Source organism: Sinohyriopsis cumingii, chromosome 14 (assembly GCF_028554795.1).
Source record: "Sinohyriopsis cumingii isolate HCF-2022 chromosome 14, ASM2855479v2, whole genome shotgun sequence".
Classification (NCBI taxonomy): Eukaryota; Metazoa; Mollusca; class Bivalvia; order Unionida; family Unionidae; genus Sinohyriopsis; species Sinohyriopsis cumingii.
The window spans coordinates 103,081,158-103,101,053 of NC_142974.1; the positions used below are offsets into that span (position 1 = coordinate 103,081,158).

General features: G+C 35.9%; 1 protein-coding gene and 1 long non-coding RNA gene across 2 annotated transcripts in view; one reads left to right on the forward strand and one right to left on the reverse strand.

Annotated features, from left to right (window-relative positions):
- LOC149784522 (uncharacterized) overlaps positions 1-3,216 on the reverse strand; it is a 32,447-nt gene extending 29,231 nt beyond the window's left edge. Inside the window, exons 1-2 of the mRNA XM_089933333.1 lie at positions 3,190-3,216; positions 1,347-1,598 (exon numbers count right to left, since the gene is read on the reverse strand). Of these exons, the coding sequence (XP_089789459.1) occupies positions 1,347-1,598; positions 3,190-3,216 (279 nt within the window). The remainder of the gene's footprint in view (positions 1-1,346; positions 1,599-3,189) is intronic.
- LOC149784520 (uncharacterized) overlaps positions 1-19,896 on the forward strand; it is a 168,224-nt gene that overhangs the window by 84,447 nt on the left and 63,881 nt on the right. The window lies entirely within an intron of this gene.

Here is a 19,896-nt window from a genome sequence, read left to right on the forward strand (position 1 = left end):
ATCTCATCCTGTCGTACGTCCATGCAACGAAGCTAACCCTGCCAATTCTTGAGTTACCTCATAATTGCTATTTACTTCTTGAACATAAACTGAGCTGTGCAGTACTGATGTTATCAGTGCTCTCATTCAAAGCTACTGAAAAATATGTGCAGCTAGTTGACCTGTCATGCAACTGCTCAGTAATGTCTTTTGCAAGGTCCTCAACTAGCCGTTGAATTGTTACTCTTGATAACGGGACTTTGCTTAAACCACTGGCATTTTGTGGACAAATTTCTGTGCAGATGCTTTGCAGACATTCTCTAATAAAATAGCCAACTGTGAAGGGCCATGATGATTTTGCAATTATATGTGCCATTTTTCAGCTGGCATGTGTCAACCATCTTGTTTCTTGCAAATTCCTTGTGAAAACCTTTGCTCAGCCGACAGATTCTTCTTTAACTGTTCGATTTTCTGCCTTCTGAAGTCATCTTGCAATTTGTTATAAGTAGTGGCATCTTTGGTTTCGTAATGTTGTCTGCATTTATACTCTTCCATAACGATAAGCAATTCACTGCAAATTAAACGCACTGATTTGCCATTAAAAGTATCCATAAAATACTGAGATGTCAATTCATCATTGAGCTGACATTTGTCTCCATCAATCTTAACGGTTTTTAGCTTCAGGTTTAGAAATTTTCATTTATGTCACTGCAAATTTATATTTCAGAAAAGCACGCTTTGTCTTATATATCGCTGACGCTGTCGACGCAGTGAAGAAAATATATTCTAGAATCGCCGACACAGAGAACTTGATTAAGATCGCGCAACGAGCTGCCAATCAAAACTCTCAGTAATAGACTTGACAGGGCCGGCGCACCAAAAATTGCTGTATGAAGTGAGCCAAGTTTATGCTGCCCTTTTAAGCTGGAATTTAAACAGATGCGGTTTTTTCAACTTCTTAGGTGAGGACGATATTACCGACTTCCCAGAGTTAGACTTAAGATGTGTGTCAGGTTCGTATAGATCACAAATTTGTTAGTATCCCAATGGATTTCTAATTTTTTCAAATATAATTACTGTTCATGGGCCAGTGAAATGTGCTGTTTTAATCTGTCCTGAAGGACGGACAAAACACTTTCGCGGGCTGGATGTGGCCGTACCTTAGAGGGACTTAAAGAGATCAGATTAAATGATTGGAATAATTAGGAGGATATAAAGTGATCCAACTGATTGCCTGGAATAACTGGTGGGGTATCAAGTGATCTGATTTAAGGACTGGATTAATTGATTGATTGGAATATACAGAAGGGTATAAAGTGAGCAACGTGGAAAAGATTTGTAACTACACCTAGAATTTAAATTTGTACCTTCACACCAGCATCCTTGAGCCTCATCAGCTGCTGCTCCAGGAGAAACCACCGAGTGGGTATCTGCTCTCCCCAGTATGGCTGCTGTGATGCCACCTCTACAATTTTCTTTTTCAACTCCTCCAATTTGCTGTCAACCACTGTGTTATCAATGGCAAAGTCCTTATCAACCAAGTGAACTGTAGTAGGTTTGTCTCTTAGATAAGAGCGGATGTCCATTAAGTATCTCTGACCACGTTCACGACGATAATCCTAGAAATGGAAAGACAATTCACACTAATTAAGAGACAACCAAACCCCTTTATAGGAACGACAGATAACATTATTTATATACTGTATTAATACAATGATAAACTCTTGATAATTGTCTCTATTTGTATATTGTATTAATAAAACGATAAACTCTTGCTTGGTGAAAACCATTTTGTCAAAATATTTGTCAGTACTGTCTGATGATAAACCCAATCATTATTTATGTAACACTTGGTTGTCTGTCTCCTTTAGAAGCTGCCAAAAATGTCTCAATCACTCGTATCCTATTTAAACAACATATATCATCATAATAAACTGTTTTTATTTTTAAACTTTTTTCTAATATATATAAATTTTTAAGGATGAGTGGTTCAGATAATGCCTGGACATAACTGTAGCGATTTCCATCCCTGGCATCCACAAACAGGGAAATATGAACATTAGGCAATGCTAACTGAACCTGTATTAAGGATGATGACATAATCACTAGATACTACATGATGTTCTACTATGTATAAGCAAATTTTCAAGAATACAAGATAAGTCCATTTCTTATGTCCACAGAATTTCCAGGAATCCAAGATGAGACCATGCCTTCTGTTCATAGCTTCCTTTCAACTGCTAAGTATTAAAACCAGCTTTGTTTTTCATTAGAAACTCCAACATACCAAATTTGGTAAAAATATGTTCTTGTTCTCTGAGTTGACATGTTCGGAAGATTCCAATAATGAACAGTGCAAAATTCATTGTCATAGTCATTCTGTATGAACCTGGTGTTATGGGTAGAAAAACAATGATATTGTCTCAGACAATGTCAAGATAGAAACATTAAACACAGATACGTTTTATTTAGAATCAGAATTATGTTTACATATTATGAAATATTATCTCATTGGTGCATTATTTTTCCTAACTAAAAAGAATAATATTGATAACAGTTAACTTAACTGGACATGCATACAATCATGCTTTTAACATTGTTTCTATGCTAAATGTTGATTGCAACTCCCATCACCAATTTATATAACCTCTTATTTTAAAACATTAAACTCAGAAAATTCAGTTTACATAAATTTTTCTATTCTATTATTACATTCAGTGTTAAAATAAGCATTTGTATAAATTCTGGCTAATACACGCTTAAGAAACCGTCCACCTTCACCCAACTACTCCCTACCTCCAATTTATAATTTTGAGTTAAAATTCAACTCCGAGAAATCAATTTGCATAAATAAATTTTCTCTACAATTATATGTAGTCTTAGGATATTCATAGATAATAAGTAGCCAATACACACCTGTGATACCTTGATACATGCATATAAGTTTCAGTTATACAAAGAAAAGATTTTGACAAGAAAATGTTAAACTTACAGAATACACACATATTTCACATACTGAAACCAACAAAATCTATAATTAATATTTTTGCAATCAGCCATACCAAGATTTTCAACCAGGTTGCCAGAATGGCCTTAATGGATGTGAAATCGGTACCATTTTTACTTAGAACTTCTAAACATGTAAGAAGTCTTTCAGTGAAAATGCCATGTTTATATAACCATTTATTTATCAGGAGTACCAAAACAAACTTCTGATGAGGTTGCCATGGCAGCCATATTGGATATCAAATTACTACCTACCTTTTTCATCTAGGACCAATATGACATCATAAGAAGTATTACAATACAAAGTAATACATCAATATGGCCATCTATAAACAACAATAACATCTAACAAGATTTATCAGATGAGTGATATGATGGTTATATTGGATGTCAAATTGTGATCATTTTCATCTAGGACCCACTAGCAGGTTTGAGCAGGATTTCTGAGAAAATCGTATGTTAATATGATCATCAGTTCAGAATTAAAGATATCAGGATATTTAAGATGGCTATGTTGTTGTCCATGTTGGATTTCTATGTTGAGTCATTAGCATTAAAACCTTTGGATTATTGTGTTTGAAAAGTTGCATGGAAATTTTCCAATAGTTTAGGAAGAGTAGCAATAAGAAATTTGTGCCAACAGATAGATAATGGAAGAAAGGCCATAACAAAAGCTTTTCTGGCTATGACCAACATATTAGTTGGAAAATATTGGAATCACTCATTCTTCATCATTACAAAAGCTGACTTTGTCTAATCACTGTACCTCACAAAATCTGAACTGATTGATACCAACTTAGCTGTCAATCAGACAGTCTTTTCATAATGAAAAATGGCAAAAATGTGCTAAGAAAATTCTAACATTTACGCAACGTTCGTTTGACCACAGAGGTAGGTTTCTTCATGGTTTTATTCACAAATCACATGTCCTGCCATCCTTTGCATTTTCAGTTAAGTAATAATAATTATACAGATTAGTTATTCTGCAATTTGTATGTGTCACAAAAAATGATATGCTGTGTGAGGTGAGAATTTAATTTATATAAACTATTGCATGATGTACATAGTTATACTTTCTTCTTAAGATGGCCTCAAGAGAGAATAGTTTATGACTAAATGGGACACTATCTATAAATAATCATACTCTTTCTTCTTCTCCTTCTTTATATTACCGTGTATCAATAACATAATAACTAAAAAGATACAAGTAATGGAATACGCCTTGATTGTCGCATCAAAGTTTGAGAAGGATGTGATGAATATGGTTCCATCAGCCGCTGTTTAAACGATAAGCCTTGTTCATCTTGCCTTGTTACAGGATAACAAAGTTAAATATCTAAGAACCAATCAGATAAATGTTTACCCGATAATTTACATTCCACAGGAGACAACTGTTTACATGTAATTCCACATAATCATTATCAACATAGAGCTGTTTTAATGTTTAACCAGGTTTATTATTGTGTACACATACACAACATGCATGGCAGTGCTTGTACCAAAACACTCTCTAAGTTTGGGGCTCATGTATTGCATGGTTCAGATATGTATACAGTGTGATCGCGATTTACACGATCTCAATTTACGCAAATTTGAAATAACACGAGAGGGCGGAAAATGCAAAAAGGTTTGCTACTATTGAGATAACTCTCTCATACATATAGATTGTGCCACCGTCGCAAGCAAATCTTATCCACAACGCCCAGCTCTTACACCCCCACCATTCTTTTTATTGCAGCCTCAGTGCTTCGTATGTATGTACATGTATAAATTGTTTGTTACAATTTTGGAACGTTATTAGTGATGGCATCTAAAAGACGAGCAAGTGATAGTCCAAAGAGACCAAGGAAGGCTATTTCTTTAGAGGTTAAACTTGAAATAGTGAAAAAGTATGAAGCTGGTCAGAGTACCTCCATGATAAAGCATGCTTTGAACCTTAGTGAAAGTAAATGATAGAACAATAAATATATATATGACAGTGCTCAAAAAATAAAAGCAGGTGTGAAAGTTGGAACCTCCCTTTCAAACCAGGAAAATTGCTATATCCGCCCCAACATAATGGACAGGATGGAAAGGATGTTGGCAACGTGGCTTGATGAACACTACTGTTCTATGCAACTTTCATTTTTAATTACACGTACATATGTTCTATTGATTAAAATTCATAATTTCCTGCTTTTATTTTATGTTTCCTATTTTTTATGTTCATTTCCCTATGCTTTTTATAAAAACATTTATTATACTTTTATTTTAATCTACTTTGCAGAAGCATCCCCTAATTTAACATACTGAATTTATATGGAGAAAATTATCTCAATTCATGCAAATCTCAAATTATGGGCACGCTTAAAAAAATGGAGCCCTTGCGTAAATCGTGATCACACTTTATTTGCAGTTGATTTCTGGAATTATTTGCTGGAACCAGTTGTCTTCTTCAGGCTCATTAGTTGAGGGGTCAACACATTATGAATCGGCTGGTGTCTGAGTGATCGATAGGTTCTAGCGGGGCTTTCAGCAGACTGGAAGGAATACTATGTAATGAACTGATATGATTATTGTTGAGTTTTGCTAACATTATTGAGCAGGGAACTTATAAAAAAATCTTCACTTTACTTAACCAAATTGACAAATGTCAATGTCATAACAAACCTCAGAGCTACTGGAAATGAAGCAAATCAAAGGACTCTGTAATAATTTTCTCTGGAGGTCACTAAACAAAGGAAGTAAATACCTTAATACCTTTCTGTCAGAATATGGAAATCTGAGGCATACCAAATTGTGTTCACATTGAGCAAGCTTTGGTAACGTTTCCTTGCAGAACCAAATTTTTGGGGTTAGACAATATGGAGTCATAGTTCCTCAATACCACTGTTATGTAATAACCTGCATTTAGGGAGGGAGGTATGCATGCGTGTTATTACCACGCCTGCATGGACAGACTGGGGACTTTGTATTCAATCAGCTTCCTAGAAAGACCTTAGGAAATTTCAGAGCACTAGTGAATGAACTGAACAATCGCTATCGTATTGTAGAGACGACAAAGACTTACGCTGGGCAATTCAGCAGAAGGAAGCAAAAACAAGGAGAGCTTGCAGAAGAGTATGCTGCAGAGTTAAAGCGGATGTATGACAAGGCACATCCTAACAGAGACACAAGAACCAGAAGAGAAGGTTTACTTAGAAGATTTGTAGATGGTCTGTATGATGACAGAGCACGTTTCCAGGTAGAATATGTCAAGGAACCAAATGACATTGATGAAGCAGTGTATCATGTAGTAAATTTTATGCAAACCAAGACACGTCCCAATGTCCATGAATCTGCGCAAGATAGAACATTTAAAAAGATGACCAGAAGGACAACACCGCATGGAGTTGAGTCAGATTTAGATGATGATTGCGAATTAATTGAGGAAGGTGAGTAAGGAACAGGTGAGCATATATACCGGGTACCAGTAAAGAATGATGGTGTGAAGAAAACACAGAATGCAGTAAAGGATGGACCTGCCACTCTAAAGACAAGAACAGAAGACACGATAGAAAGTGAGAAATCTAGAGAGAATAAATCCCAAGACAAAGAAGTTCTACAACAGATAGTTGATAAAATAAAGAAAATTGGAGATGGGTTGAAGAGAATACAGCAAAACAATATGTCCACACAAGGGAGGCAGGCAACAAATGCAAACTTACCGGAAAAGAAATGAGGGAAATGGTCACAATCTAAACTGTTTTAGTTGTGGGGAGCAGGGACATGTTTCAAGAGACTGCCCATTTAAGCACACAAAACTCTATGCTAACGGACTGAGGTCAAATCTGCAAAATGGAGAGCCCACTCTTCAAGGGAAATCAGTCACCAATCATATTGATTGATTGCAACTCTGATGCTTTAAATGAGATAGGGCTGGCTCCACGAGCCTAAGTGCAGCCCCATTTGACAAGGGCCCACATACAGAAGATAATGTTCAAATAAGTCCAGAATTTATCAGACGACGCATCCCAAAGTATGATGGAATTTACATTAAGGGTTCAATAGAAGTGGTGAAACTGATGTTCACTGCAGATACGGGTGCAGCAAAGACCATTATTGATGACAGAGTTTATAATCAAATACATGAGGAGAAACGTCCACCGTTAAAGAAGTCTGTAAATGTGGCTGGAGCAGGTGGGACACTGTTAAAAGAACTGGGAAAAGCCACATTTCATCTAGAATTGGGACCACTGAAACTGGAAAGGGAGGTTATAGTTGCAGAAATTGAAGACGAAGGTCTTCTTGGAATAGACATACTGCAAAATGAGAATGATGGACCTGCCGACATTTTGCTAAGCAAAGGGGTAATTAAACTTCATGGTGTATCAATACCATGCATACAGATTGGACTTAATGATGATACAGTGAGAAATGTAAGAACAGCAGACAATTTCATCATACCAGGAAATAGTGAAGCAGTAATAGATGTTTTTGTGGATAGGAGGGAAGAAGATGGAATTGTAAAACAAAATGAGTTTCTGATTGAACCAAGTGAAAATTTTACAGATAAATATTCCCTGATTGTGGCTCCTGCCTAGTGGTCACAAAAGATAAAGTCACTCAGAAACTTAGAGTACTCAGTCCATACCCAACAGCTGTATCTATCGAACAGGATACATGTGTCGGACAAGCATACAGACATGACGGCATTCAAATGACACACTCTGACACTGAAGATACTGAAGAAACTAGAAATTTTTGCCAAATCCGCAGAATTAAAAATCAGAAGTCACAAAGACAATGTCTTAGTGGGATGAAGAGTAACTTCGAAAGAGTGGATGTGAAGAGAGATATCTCTGTTGGGACTGAAAGCTAAACTGTACCAGAACACTTACAAGATTTGTATGAGAGTACTGTTGCAACAAAAGGCCCACAAGAATCAAAAGTGATAGCAGATTTACTTAATAAGTTTGTAAATATATTCATAAGAGATGACAATGATTTTGGATTGACAACACTGATTGAGCACATCATTGACACTAAAGATGCAAAACCAGCCAAACAACCCCCAAGACGAGTGCCATTGGCCTTTGCCGCAGAAGAAAAGAAAGCAATACAAGAACTGGAGGATAAAGAAATAAGAATGGCCAGGTTAGACCTTGCGTTGATTACAGACGATTGAATGCAGTAACTGTTAAAGATGCTTTTCCTTTACCCCGTGTGCAAGACTGCTTGGATGCAGTCGCTGAAACAGAGTCCTTCTCAACACTGGATCTTACCTCAGGGTATCACCAAATTCCAGTAAGCGGTGAAGACATTCTAAAGATAGCTTTCATCACCAAGTATGGACTCTTTGAATACAAGACTATGCCATGGGACTTACTGGAGCCCCAGGTACTTTTCAACGCCTAGTTGAGTTAGTACTTCAAGGACTTCAATGGCAAACCTGTCTAATTTACACTGATGACATCATTATTTTTGGGGAGAACTTTGAGGAACACATGTCCCGACTTGTAGAAGTGTTGCAAAGAATACAAAATGCTGGATTAAAATTGAAGCCAGATAAATGTCATTTACTACAAAATGAGGTGGAATTTTTGGGTCATATTGTTAGCAAGGAAAGAGTAAAACCTTGCCCTAGGAACATCATGAAAATACTAGAATGGCCAACACCAACAAATGTAACAGAGGTACGATAAATATTAGGGATGGGAAGTTATTATCGCTGTTTTGTGAAACATTTTCCCAAGATTGTATGCCCTTTGGTGGATTTGACATGCAAGGGGAAATCTTTTCATTGGACACCATTATGTGATGAAGCATTTGAACATCTAAAGACAGCACTTACAAGTGCAGATATCATGGCTTATCCTTTATCTACTTGTGAGTTTACTCTCGACACCGATGCCATTGATGTGGGAATAGGTGCTGTTCTCAGTCAATACCAAGATGGAAAGAAACAAGTGATAGCCTTTGCCAGTCGATCTTTAAAAAAGCAGAGAAAAACTACTGTGCAACAGACAAGGAACTATTAGCAGTGCGTTATTTTGTTGAGTATTTTAGACAATACCTTTTGGGCAGAATCTTCAAAATCAGGACAGATCATCAATCTTTAGTTTGGCTGTTGAAACTGAAAGAACCGAAGGGACAGATAGCTAGATGGATTGAAATCCTATCAGCATATAACTTTACAGTGGAATACCATCGTGGCACCAAACATTGGCAATGCAGATGCTCTCAGCAGGTGTCCTAATCCATGTGATTGCAACTGTGATGATGCTGATTTGATGGAACCTTTACGCTGTTGATCATGCAGGAAATGTAGGAAAAGAGAAGATAACATGATGGGATATTTCTCAGCAACAAACAGATTGGGTCCTAAGCAGGCAGAAGGTTTTCAGATTGTTAATTTAGAAGAAACTACAGATGACCATCAGGTAGCTGAAAGCCTGACCTTTAATGATGTAGAACAAGTGATGGGTTCCAATCAGGCAGAGGGTCCCACTGTCAGGACTGAACAAGAGAGTGAGAATTTAAGAACTGTGAAAACTAGAGCTCAATACAGAATGGATTTACAGGCAAAGATAGTCCCTGAAGAGGAGAAAGAAGTTCAATGCAGAAAAGAGAATAAGTCAGACAGTTGGGTACCTTGGGCTGGAAACTACAGCATGATGAAACTCCAACAGCTACAAGAAGAGGATGAAGATATAGGACCTATCATGAAGGCAAAACAAGAAAATAAACAACAGTCAAGTGCAGCAATTACTGCTTTGAGTCCAGCAACTCGACATTATTTGTTATTATGGGGTATCTTAGAACTGCAGGATGGGGTTCTGATTAAGAAGTTCATCAGGAAAGATGGCACTGGAGAACATTTACAATTCATTGTCCCTTGGGTACTGAGGAGGGATATAATGTTTCAGATGCATGACTCTGTGTTATCTGGACACTTAGGAATAAAAAAGGCACGTGAGAAAACCCTTCATAGATTTTACTGGTATGAAATGTGGGAAGACATTAAGAACTGGGTAATGAAATGTGATATTTGTGCTGCAAACACAAAACCCAACAAGAACCCAAGAGCACCATTGGGTAACATGGCAGTTGAAGCAGCCTTGGATAGGTTGGCAACATATATTTTAGGGCCTTTACCTCAGACACCTAGGGGAAACCAGTACATTTTGGTTGCAACTGATCATTTTACCAAATGGGTAGAAATATTTGCAGTACCTGACCAGACTGCTGAAACATGTGCGCAGACAATACTGGAGGAGGTTATTAGCAGATTTGGATGCCTTTTGACCATACATTCTGATCAAGGTCGGAACTATGAAAGTGAAATTTTCATAAAGTTATGCCAGATGTTAGAAATATGGAAAACTTGAACAAGTGTTAGAAGTCCAAGATGTAATGGACTAGTATGGAGGTTCAACCATACTCTTCTAAGGATGATCAAAGCCTATTTGATGGGAGAGCAAGAGAACTGGGATTTGCACCTAGCTTGTTTAGTGGCTGCTTATCGAGCAACACCACACGAGTCCACAGCTTTAACACCAAACTTACTGATGTTAGGAAGAGAAGTAAGGTTGCCTGCAGAACTTGCATTTGGATATGTGCAGAACCATACAAGAGGAAATTTCACAAATTATGGTGAGTATATTGATCTGATTAGAGATAGGATGCATCATGCTCATCACGTTGCCAGAAAACATTTACAGTCTGCAGCAAGACACCAGAAAGACTTGTATGATGCCAAGGTGTCTCAGATTACTTACCAGCAAGGAGATTTAGTGTGGTTAATAGCTGATGGTAGGAAGACAGATCTGTCCCGAAAGTTGCAGAACATGTATGATGGACCATATGTTGTCAAGCGGACAATAAGTTGTTTAAATTATCTGATACAGCTGGATCTATATGGGAGAGAAAAACTTGTTCATCACAACAAACTGAGGAAATATACAGGTGAAAAAACACCAAGATGGACGATAAAGCTTCCAGAATGGCGGTCCTGGAATCAAGAACTGGAAAAGAACATTTGTTGTTTAAAACACAGTTCATAAATATTGACAGAGCTGGTTGTGAAGTAGTAGTATGATGTCAAGTTCGAAGAGTTAGAGCAAGGACTATAAAGTTAAACTAAACATGGTTGGAAAAACAAGAATAATAAAGATAATAATAATAATTACTGACTATAATGTTATGGTCAAAATATTGGCCATTTATAAAGATTGTTTTTCATATTCTTACCTTGATTACAAGGTCTATGTAATTATTTTGGTATCTTTATATTATTTTTTTCTGCTTACTGATGATGCATTATCAGTTGGCATATGTCAAACATTATGCCACATACAATTAATTTGGCTAGTACAGGCATACAAACAATGTTTCAGGTAGATGTGTGCTCCTAATGGCAATTTTTTTTCCTCTATAGTCATGCATTGCATTTTATTGGCATATATGTATTATTGTTGTAAACTACACTGATATTTGATTTTAAAATGTCATGCATGCATAACTGATTTGGCCCACTGCTCTGAAGTTCGCCAATTATCTGTTCAACTTACTCTGAAATATCATGCTTGTAAACTTTAATTTTAACAGTAAATTACCAGTCAGTAAATTTAATACATTATATACAGATTCAGCTTTTCTAGAATTGCTTATATCAGGATAGCAACATGAGTTTTTATATTAACACATTTGCTATTTAAAGGAAAGTTGAACACTTCAAAATAAGTTACTTCATACAAATGTAAAATATATTTGTTTTTTTTTTATAATATGTAGTCTGAAATGGGTTCATGTGATCGCAATGCAAGTTTGTGTTTTTTTTAACAATCATATGCAGTTTAATATTGAATAATGAATAATTTCATTTAGTATTATCACATGTACTAAAATTACTGAATTTTCTTACTGTGCAATTTATACTTTATAATATTTAGAATAGGGAAACAAAATTTGTACCCAGAATTGCTTTCAAGCCAAATTAGTGTATCTATGTTCTTAAACATGTCATTGTTAACATAGTACGTGTGCTTGAAACCTGTGTCATCTGTAGGTTTGGAGTTTAAGGTATGTATAAATATTACTGATATTAGTGTTGAATTACAATATCCATTGTTTATAGTTAACTTGAGTAATTTAATTACATGTTCTTGTTCTTGAAGATAGTGAGTTTTCTGTGTAAATTATAACTATTATATTTCAACTGCTCCTACCATTGCTACAGTATTTTCTATAAAATGTAAAGCATCCGTTTTGTGTATAAAAGTGCCTTCAGTGTAAATTTTAAGAGTGTTGTGAGGACACTAACACTCTTGGCTGAGGGTATTGTAATAACCTGCATTTAGGGAGGGAGGTATGCATGCGTGTATACGGTAAACACTATTCAAACAAGCCGCCCAATTCGGTTTAGATTTTTTTTAAATCATAAATCAGTGCATTAGCAGTGAATTTATCAAATGAGTTGACATTACTATTTTCTAGGATCCTTTGTTTTGCTTAATTGTCGATTAATAGTTAGTTGGTATAGTCTACATGTTTTTGTGATAGCGAAAATAGGGAGTATCATGCCGGCGGCTGGCATCCTTGATAATTCGATTAATGACTATTTCTAGTTAACCGTTTAAGACTGTACAGTACATACTCAATGTATTTATAGCCCCCCGATGTTTCATTTGTATACATCATCGCATTTAAGTTTGGTTTTCCTCTTCTTTATTTCTTTGGTACATATACATGTTGACTGCCCTGTCATGCGGTCTACCTCAGTAATTAGACCAGCAAGTTGTTCCCCACCTTCGTTTTTTTGTTTGACTGGCGGCGGAGACCAACGTTATTCTGCATCACTCGTGCTGAGACGTCCGCGCTATGTCACCTCGGATGATCGGACCGCGCGCTATTAATTAACAAATTTATTTAGACTAACCTTTATATCTAGACGGTAAGTATAATCCCTCTTCTAATGATCCACCGCGTTAAATCCTTTAGAACACACACTTTTTAGTACAAATCCCTGTCAGAACAGAACACCTGTGTATTCATCGGCTGTTGACCTCAGATTTGAATTACCCACGCATGCGTGTAAAGCAGCATCACCACGACGTAAGAGTAACGCGTGAAAACCGTCTAGCGAGGCATATATCACTGGGAATTTACTGATGCATGGGTGGGAACTGTGTCGTTACAGCAGAAATTTAGGAGATAGACAGAGGGAGAGACGTCATGTCAGAAATGTGAGATAGAGTGAATGATAAATAAATTGTAAAAAGACCACAGACTGTATTCAGATGTGAAAATATGCTACATAATAATAATAATAATAATAATAATAATAATAATTTATTATTATTACTAGTGGTTGTATCTTCAATCATATTTAATAACATTTACAATGGCATAAATGGATTTTATGAACAAACATAAACATCTACATATTAATACTTTACGTTACTTATAAGAAGAACATGATTATTATGATGAATATTATTAATAACATTTGCAATGGTATTTATGAATACATACATACATACATACATACAATACAATACATGCATACATAAATACATTACTTAACATTACATATAACATGATTAGCATGATGAACTTTATTAATAACATTTACAATGGTATTTATGAATACAAACATACATGCATACATACATATATAGGTCTGTTATAATTTTGCACCATAACTTATATGGATAATGTTATATTTTAATCAAAAACAATAGTTTATTCCCTTCTGATCACTGCATTGACAAGTGTTGCAACAATTTACACAACAATTACATTAGCCGCAATAGCATATATTGCAACTTTCCGTGGAACATTATTTTAGGCCAGCGGGAAGTTTATCCATTTCGAGGATCCACAATGCCTCAAGAATTTTTCTTCTTAAACAGACTTGACGATTTTTCGCAACTTCTATCATGTTTTCATATGTTGTTGTCTTCATCATGCTTGTCTTGTAAGGTAGGAGACAAGCATAACCTTTTCTCCCATCTCTGGCACATCTCCCAATCTCTTGCCAATAACTCAGAATGCTCTTTGGGCATCCCCAGTGAATAACGATATCTACATCGATGATTTGGATCCCCATTCCGAATGCTACCCTAGCAACGAGACAGCGAATTATGCTTTCGGGTCTTCGAAATTCCTTGATAATTATGTCATGTGTCTCTTTATCCGTGGAAGAAAAATCATAGTACAGTGAATCACGGACATATATTAAACACAGCATTTAATTAGTTTCTTAAATTTCACACAATAAATAGGCTATAATATTTGCTGGGACAATGTTGGTCAACAGTTAAAGGCAAGGCATCATACTAGAAACCATGGCAACAAGTACATGATTTGGGCCTTAGCATATATAGCAAAGAACAGAGTGAACACCATAATGTACAAGAAGGCTTCTGATGTGAGAAGAGCTGTAGATCTACCAATGTCCACTTATTTTCCTTCTCGAGAGGAGATACAAGCGACCAGGGATAGAATGGAAGCTGTGGTGTCTCGAATCCTGACTGAAAATAGCCCATGCCTCTATCCACTGGCGGACCTTGTTTGTCATCATATTGATCACAAACATTGGTCCGAATCAAGGCAGAAAAGTGAAGTAGTATGTACTTGCCTGATATTTATACTAAATGCTATTCTCCTATCACGATAATAACAATAATCTCATTCAAACGATGTACTGTTCATTTGTATTAATGTATGTTCAACAATGTTATGCTAGTGCCTACGATTTGTCCGTGTTTTGGATTAAAAGTTTACATGAAGCAATTTAAACAAATGTACTTTAACGATCTGAGGAGATATGTGTGCACTTAGTTTTAGATTTGCAATTGTTTTTCTTTACTTACTCTGATAGGTTGAAAGTAAGAGAATGTGTGTATTTATTTTGTGGTAAAAATACAACAATAGCAAGTGGAGAAAATTATTTTGTCTCAAACGCTTTAACTGCATACTCTGTTATAAAGGCTTGGTATAAGTACAGTAATAAAACTGTGTTCCATTTCACAGTTTAATATTGGTGTGATCCCAGAAAATCCTTCAACAACCGCAGGTGTTATTAGGATACTAGAGCGGCTGCATGATTATGTTCCAAGAAGAGATAATAATCTTGTGTATCCCATAGTGTGCTGGGGGGATGGCCTGTATTGTGAAAGAAACATAGATGCTCAAAATGCAAGATCCAATGTTGGGAATCCTGTACAAAGATTGGAGGGCTTGGTGCCATCACCTGGAGAATTTCACAAAAGAATGCTACTGCTTCAGGTAAAATAATACACATCTATAGCTTGTTTTGTACAGCTTTATGATGGAGATTCTATTGTTTCAAAATTATCCGTATTCTATTTTTTTTTGCACAAGTGATAAACATCAGTACCAATGTGCTTCACTTAGTCAAAATCAGTATCAATGTACATCATTGTTAAACTAATAACAGTTTTGGTCTTATCGAATACAAAGATATCTCCTGACAAACTCAAATTATTTCCAGATCTGGGAGAAGATGAACTGATTATACAATGCCTGAATAGATCCTGCCCTAGAGGCTCCTTTTTCCATCTATGTTGTTTCAGCCTAGAGGAAGACAATCTGCCAGATGAGTGGGTGTGCGGTGACACATGCAGGAAAACTGTAGATGAGAAGATTTATTGTGTGTGCCAGTCGGTCAAAGAAGAACCAATGGTCGAATGTTCCAATCAGCAATGTGACCATCAGTGGTTTCATGTTTCATGCAAAGGAATTAAAGAGCTTCCAGATAGTGGTAATAACATGATGTATCTCTTCATTAATGTTCATCTCATGGAACTTTATCAATACAAAGGATATGACATTATCTAAAATCATACCCCAACTGTTACTTTATAATAATGGTCATATTGACGTACTTAGAATTTTTTTTATATTCTCATTTTTGTGTAAGATACATGTGTTTTTATTTCCAGACGAAGAATCGTTTTGCTCTGAAAATTGAAAAAAGATATCAAGAAGGAAATCTAAGAAAAGGAAGAGCAAGAAAGACTCTGTAAGTGAAAAGGCTGTTGACCGTAAATTCGAGTATACAAAGACGATTCTCATCAGAGGGATGGAAGATAAAGTAAGAAGAGATGCTGTCAGAGAAAACAATGGCCCATCAATGGTGTCCTTTTGGAAGCAAGACATGGTCAAATTCCACAACAATAACCACAAAAGATACTTTATCCTGGGACACAATCTAATTACAAGTAAGCCATGTTATATTTGTTTCAGAGGATTAATGTATTTATATGTTAATTAGGTCAAGCTAACTCCATCTAACATCTATGAAGGAACAACCTATATTGAAGACTTTTATTACTGTAATTACTCTATATTAGTTCATTATCCCAGCGACTATAAAGAACAAAATGGTTATCCATGATAAAACACATACAAGAAAAATCCACTAAATGCTACTAACAGCTGCCTAGCTTTGTGCTCGGCATTAAGAGGTAAATGTTAGGACTGGATGGCGTGTTGTCAGGATAATGTGTCTGGGTGGGACATTGTGTCAGCATAATGCCCCAGAGCTTGACATCGCTATAAACTGTCACAATGCAGAAACCATAGTGTTATGACTGAAAAATTGTTAAAGCTACGATAGAAATCCAAATCACAAACATACACAGTCCTCTTATAAAAGAAAGCAGTAGAAAGACAATAGTATTTTGGTGTACCCTTACATTTTGTCCATTTGATAATGGAATAACATGACTGTCATTAAATTATCAACTGACAATCATCAAAACCTGTCAGAAACTATTTGCTAATAATCACATCTTTCTAAAAGGATCTGATCAAATGCACCAGTATCAAGTTAGCTGTCTTGTGGGACATCATGCTACATGTCTGCAGCATGATGCCCCAGTGCTAGACATCACTATAAACTGCCACATTGCAGACATCGTAGCGATATGACTGAAATTATTTTAAAGCTACGTTAAAAATCCAAATCACATCACATCACATCACATCATTCATTTAGTATATTAAATAAAAACACAAATCACTTTAAACACACTAATTCCATTTCATGCAAAAAATTTCAAAAGTGAAATTATATAGGTCTATGTTTCAATCTTTATATACAGAAAAGCACATAATCTGGATTAAATCACAGTTGTCTTCAATATTTTTCATCTGAAAAACCTTTGTATTTGCCCCCATGCATGAAAAAGGCAAAGCAATTTTTCTCCAAATAAACATTTGAATCATATATCCATTGATCAAAAGGGATCTGGATTGTTGTCAATGCTGTTGTTAATGTTGCCAAATTATCATTATGATTATTACAGTGTGACTCCGCTCTAACACGGTCATTGGAAGCCACTGAACCTGACCATGTTATTGACCGAACCGTGTTATAAGCAACCCGGTCAGTTAGCTGAAGAAGATGATGCATGTACCCCAAAAAATTTGCTGCGGTGGCGGTGTGTGTGTGACCAATGCGGGAGGTAAAATACGTGCTTCATCGGCACAGTTACCATCTTAACTCGATGCATGTTAAATGAGAAATAAACCTGTAGTGAAAACAGAGAACGAATATATAATAGTTTTGTTTATTTAGAGAACCACGAATTGGTACATATGCGTGAATACTGGTTATATATATACATATCTACCTATCATGAATAGAGCACCAACACCGTGTACTCGGCCGCGAATCTTATATATATTTAATCCACAATACAAGTTATTCCATCAAAAATATGCACACACAGAGATTTAAAATATTTATTAATTTTGTCACAGATCATATTGGTCTGAATTCAGTGGAAAAACATAGCACAATCACGTAACGAATGACAAAGCACATTTACTTTTCAGTACGTCCCAAGTCAGTAAAAGTTAGTTTGCGTTTTAAGCCGCTGTTGGTAGCGTTTGTAACCATGAATAAACCAGTAGGTAAGATGTGGGAGTTTTTTTTACATTTGTGGTAGCAGCGTGATGCTGCCCTCGATGCATGCATCAGAAACTGAAAAAAGTTCAACGGACGATAGAGACACATTTGTTCTGGTCTGATGACAGGGATTATTACAGAAAATGTGAGTGTTCTAAAGGATTTAATTCCGAGTGAAAAAAGAGGAATTTTACTTACCATCCACATACAAATGTCAATCTATGTAAATATATTAATTACTAGCAAGCGGCCGAAAATCCGACGAAAGATAGTTTACGAGATAATGCCTCGTCCGGTTAATCTCTGTTACCAGAAATGTCAACAACAAAACAGCGGATATCTCACAACATACAGTACTCATGCTACATGTCAAGATTAGCAAATTATGATATATCAATGAACTGTTTAGATGGTTTGTCAATATGGAGAAAGAATTTGTTTATGTAGCAGTAGACAAATTTCAGTGCATTTTATATCCATTTTGCGGCTTCCTTTCATGGGGCCTCTGAATTTCTCTACTCCAAAAAATGGTTGTATACACAAGTTTAAACAGCCGACAATGTCGCCAATTAAGAAAATATCGCCAGATGGTATATTTAGCTGCCAAAGTCCAAGTTTGTGACACAGACGAAGCCTTACTCGATCCCAAAATAAACTTCTTAAACATTATTCAATATTTCCCCCAAAATACATGTATATGAAATTTCAAGAGCCACAGCATGACCGTGTTATATCCGAATTTGTGTTATAACAGAGTGTGCTATAGCAAGGTCACACTGTATTATTATTATTATTATGAAATTCTGAAATCTGCATTATAAATAGTTGATTAGTAAAGTTTGGAAACTCATGTGTTTCTTATCTAATTGAGACATAAACATTGATAGGAGTTTAGCTGGCATGGGCACTATGGAAGAAAAGAGTGCCAGGGCTACCTACTATGGTATGCCTAATGGGTAACGCTTTTTAATCCAATTGTTGAAGAACTAAATAATGCACTTATGTTGTTGTACTTTAGAAAAATGAACCAAACTAAACCAGAAAAAAGTTGCAAGAGTCAGATCCTTAAAACAGTCTACAACCCCCATTAATAATCTTCATTCTTTCCTTTCTTCCTTTCCTTTACCACAATACAAGTTGCAATATAATTTTGAAAGGAAATTGATTTGATTATTTTACACAGAGAAGGTAGAAATCCTACTAATAGAAATCACAATAATAATCAATAAGAATTTTAAAAAACTTTTATTAGCATTTTTGTTTCATTAGGAATTATATTTCTTCCTCTTCTTTTATGCATCCTTCACATGCCATGGATTAGTTAATTAACTCAGATATGTTTATCAAGCTCTCTGCTACATAGGCAGTAGCCATCTATAGAAAGAAAATCCCTTTAATGACATCTATTCAATAAACCTGGAAATAGACATTATGCAAAGAGAAAAGGCATGTTGTTGGAGATAAAGGCATTATGTAAAGTAAGAATGACTGGAATGAGAAAAATAATGTACAAGACAGATGAACAAGGGTACTTATTTACGGACATCTCATGAAGCATGCATGGATTACTGCCAAGATACAAAGATAAAAGTGAAAACCAACTTACCCTTTGAGCCTGCACATCATACTGGATAGGGCTTCTTGAACCAGGGTTGCTATCACCTGTAAAACCAGGCATGACAATCTGACCTCCATAGTTACCAACCATTATTGGTAAGTTCTAAAAATAAAAAAGTGGCTAGTGGAATGATATGCAATTTATAAATATAAAATATACCCCAACTCTCTGGCATCCCACCTTATATCATGAGAAACATTCCATATTCAAATAAGATACCATATCATTCACACCCAGCCACTAAAACATTTGAGAGTGGTTATCATGCGTTCACAGAATTATGTCATATACTACTACATCCAGCTGCAGTTCATATAAAGCAATAACTCTATATAAATCATGGACAAGAAAGGCATTACATACATTCTGCATGTTCAAGTCATGGCCATAA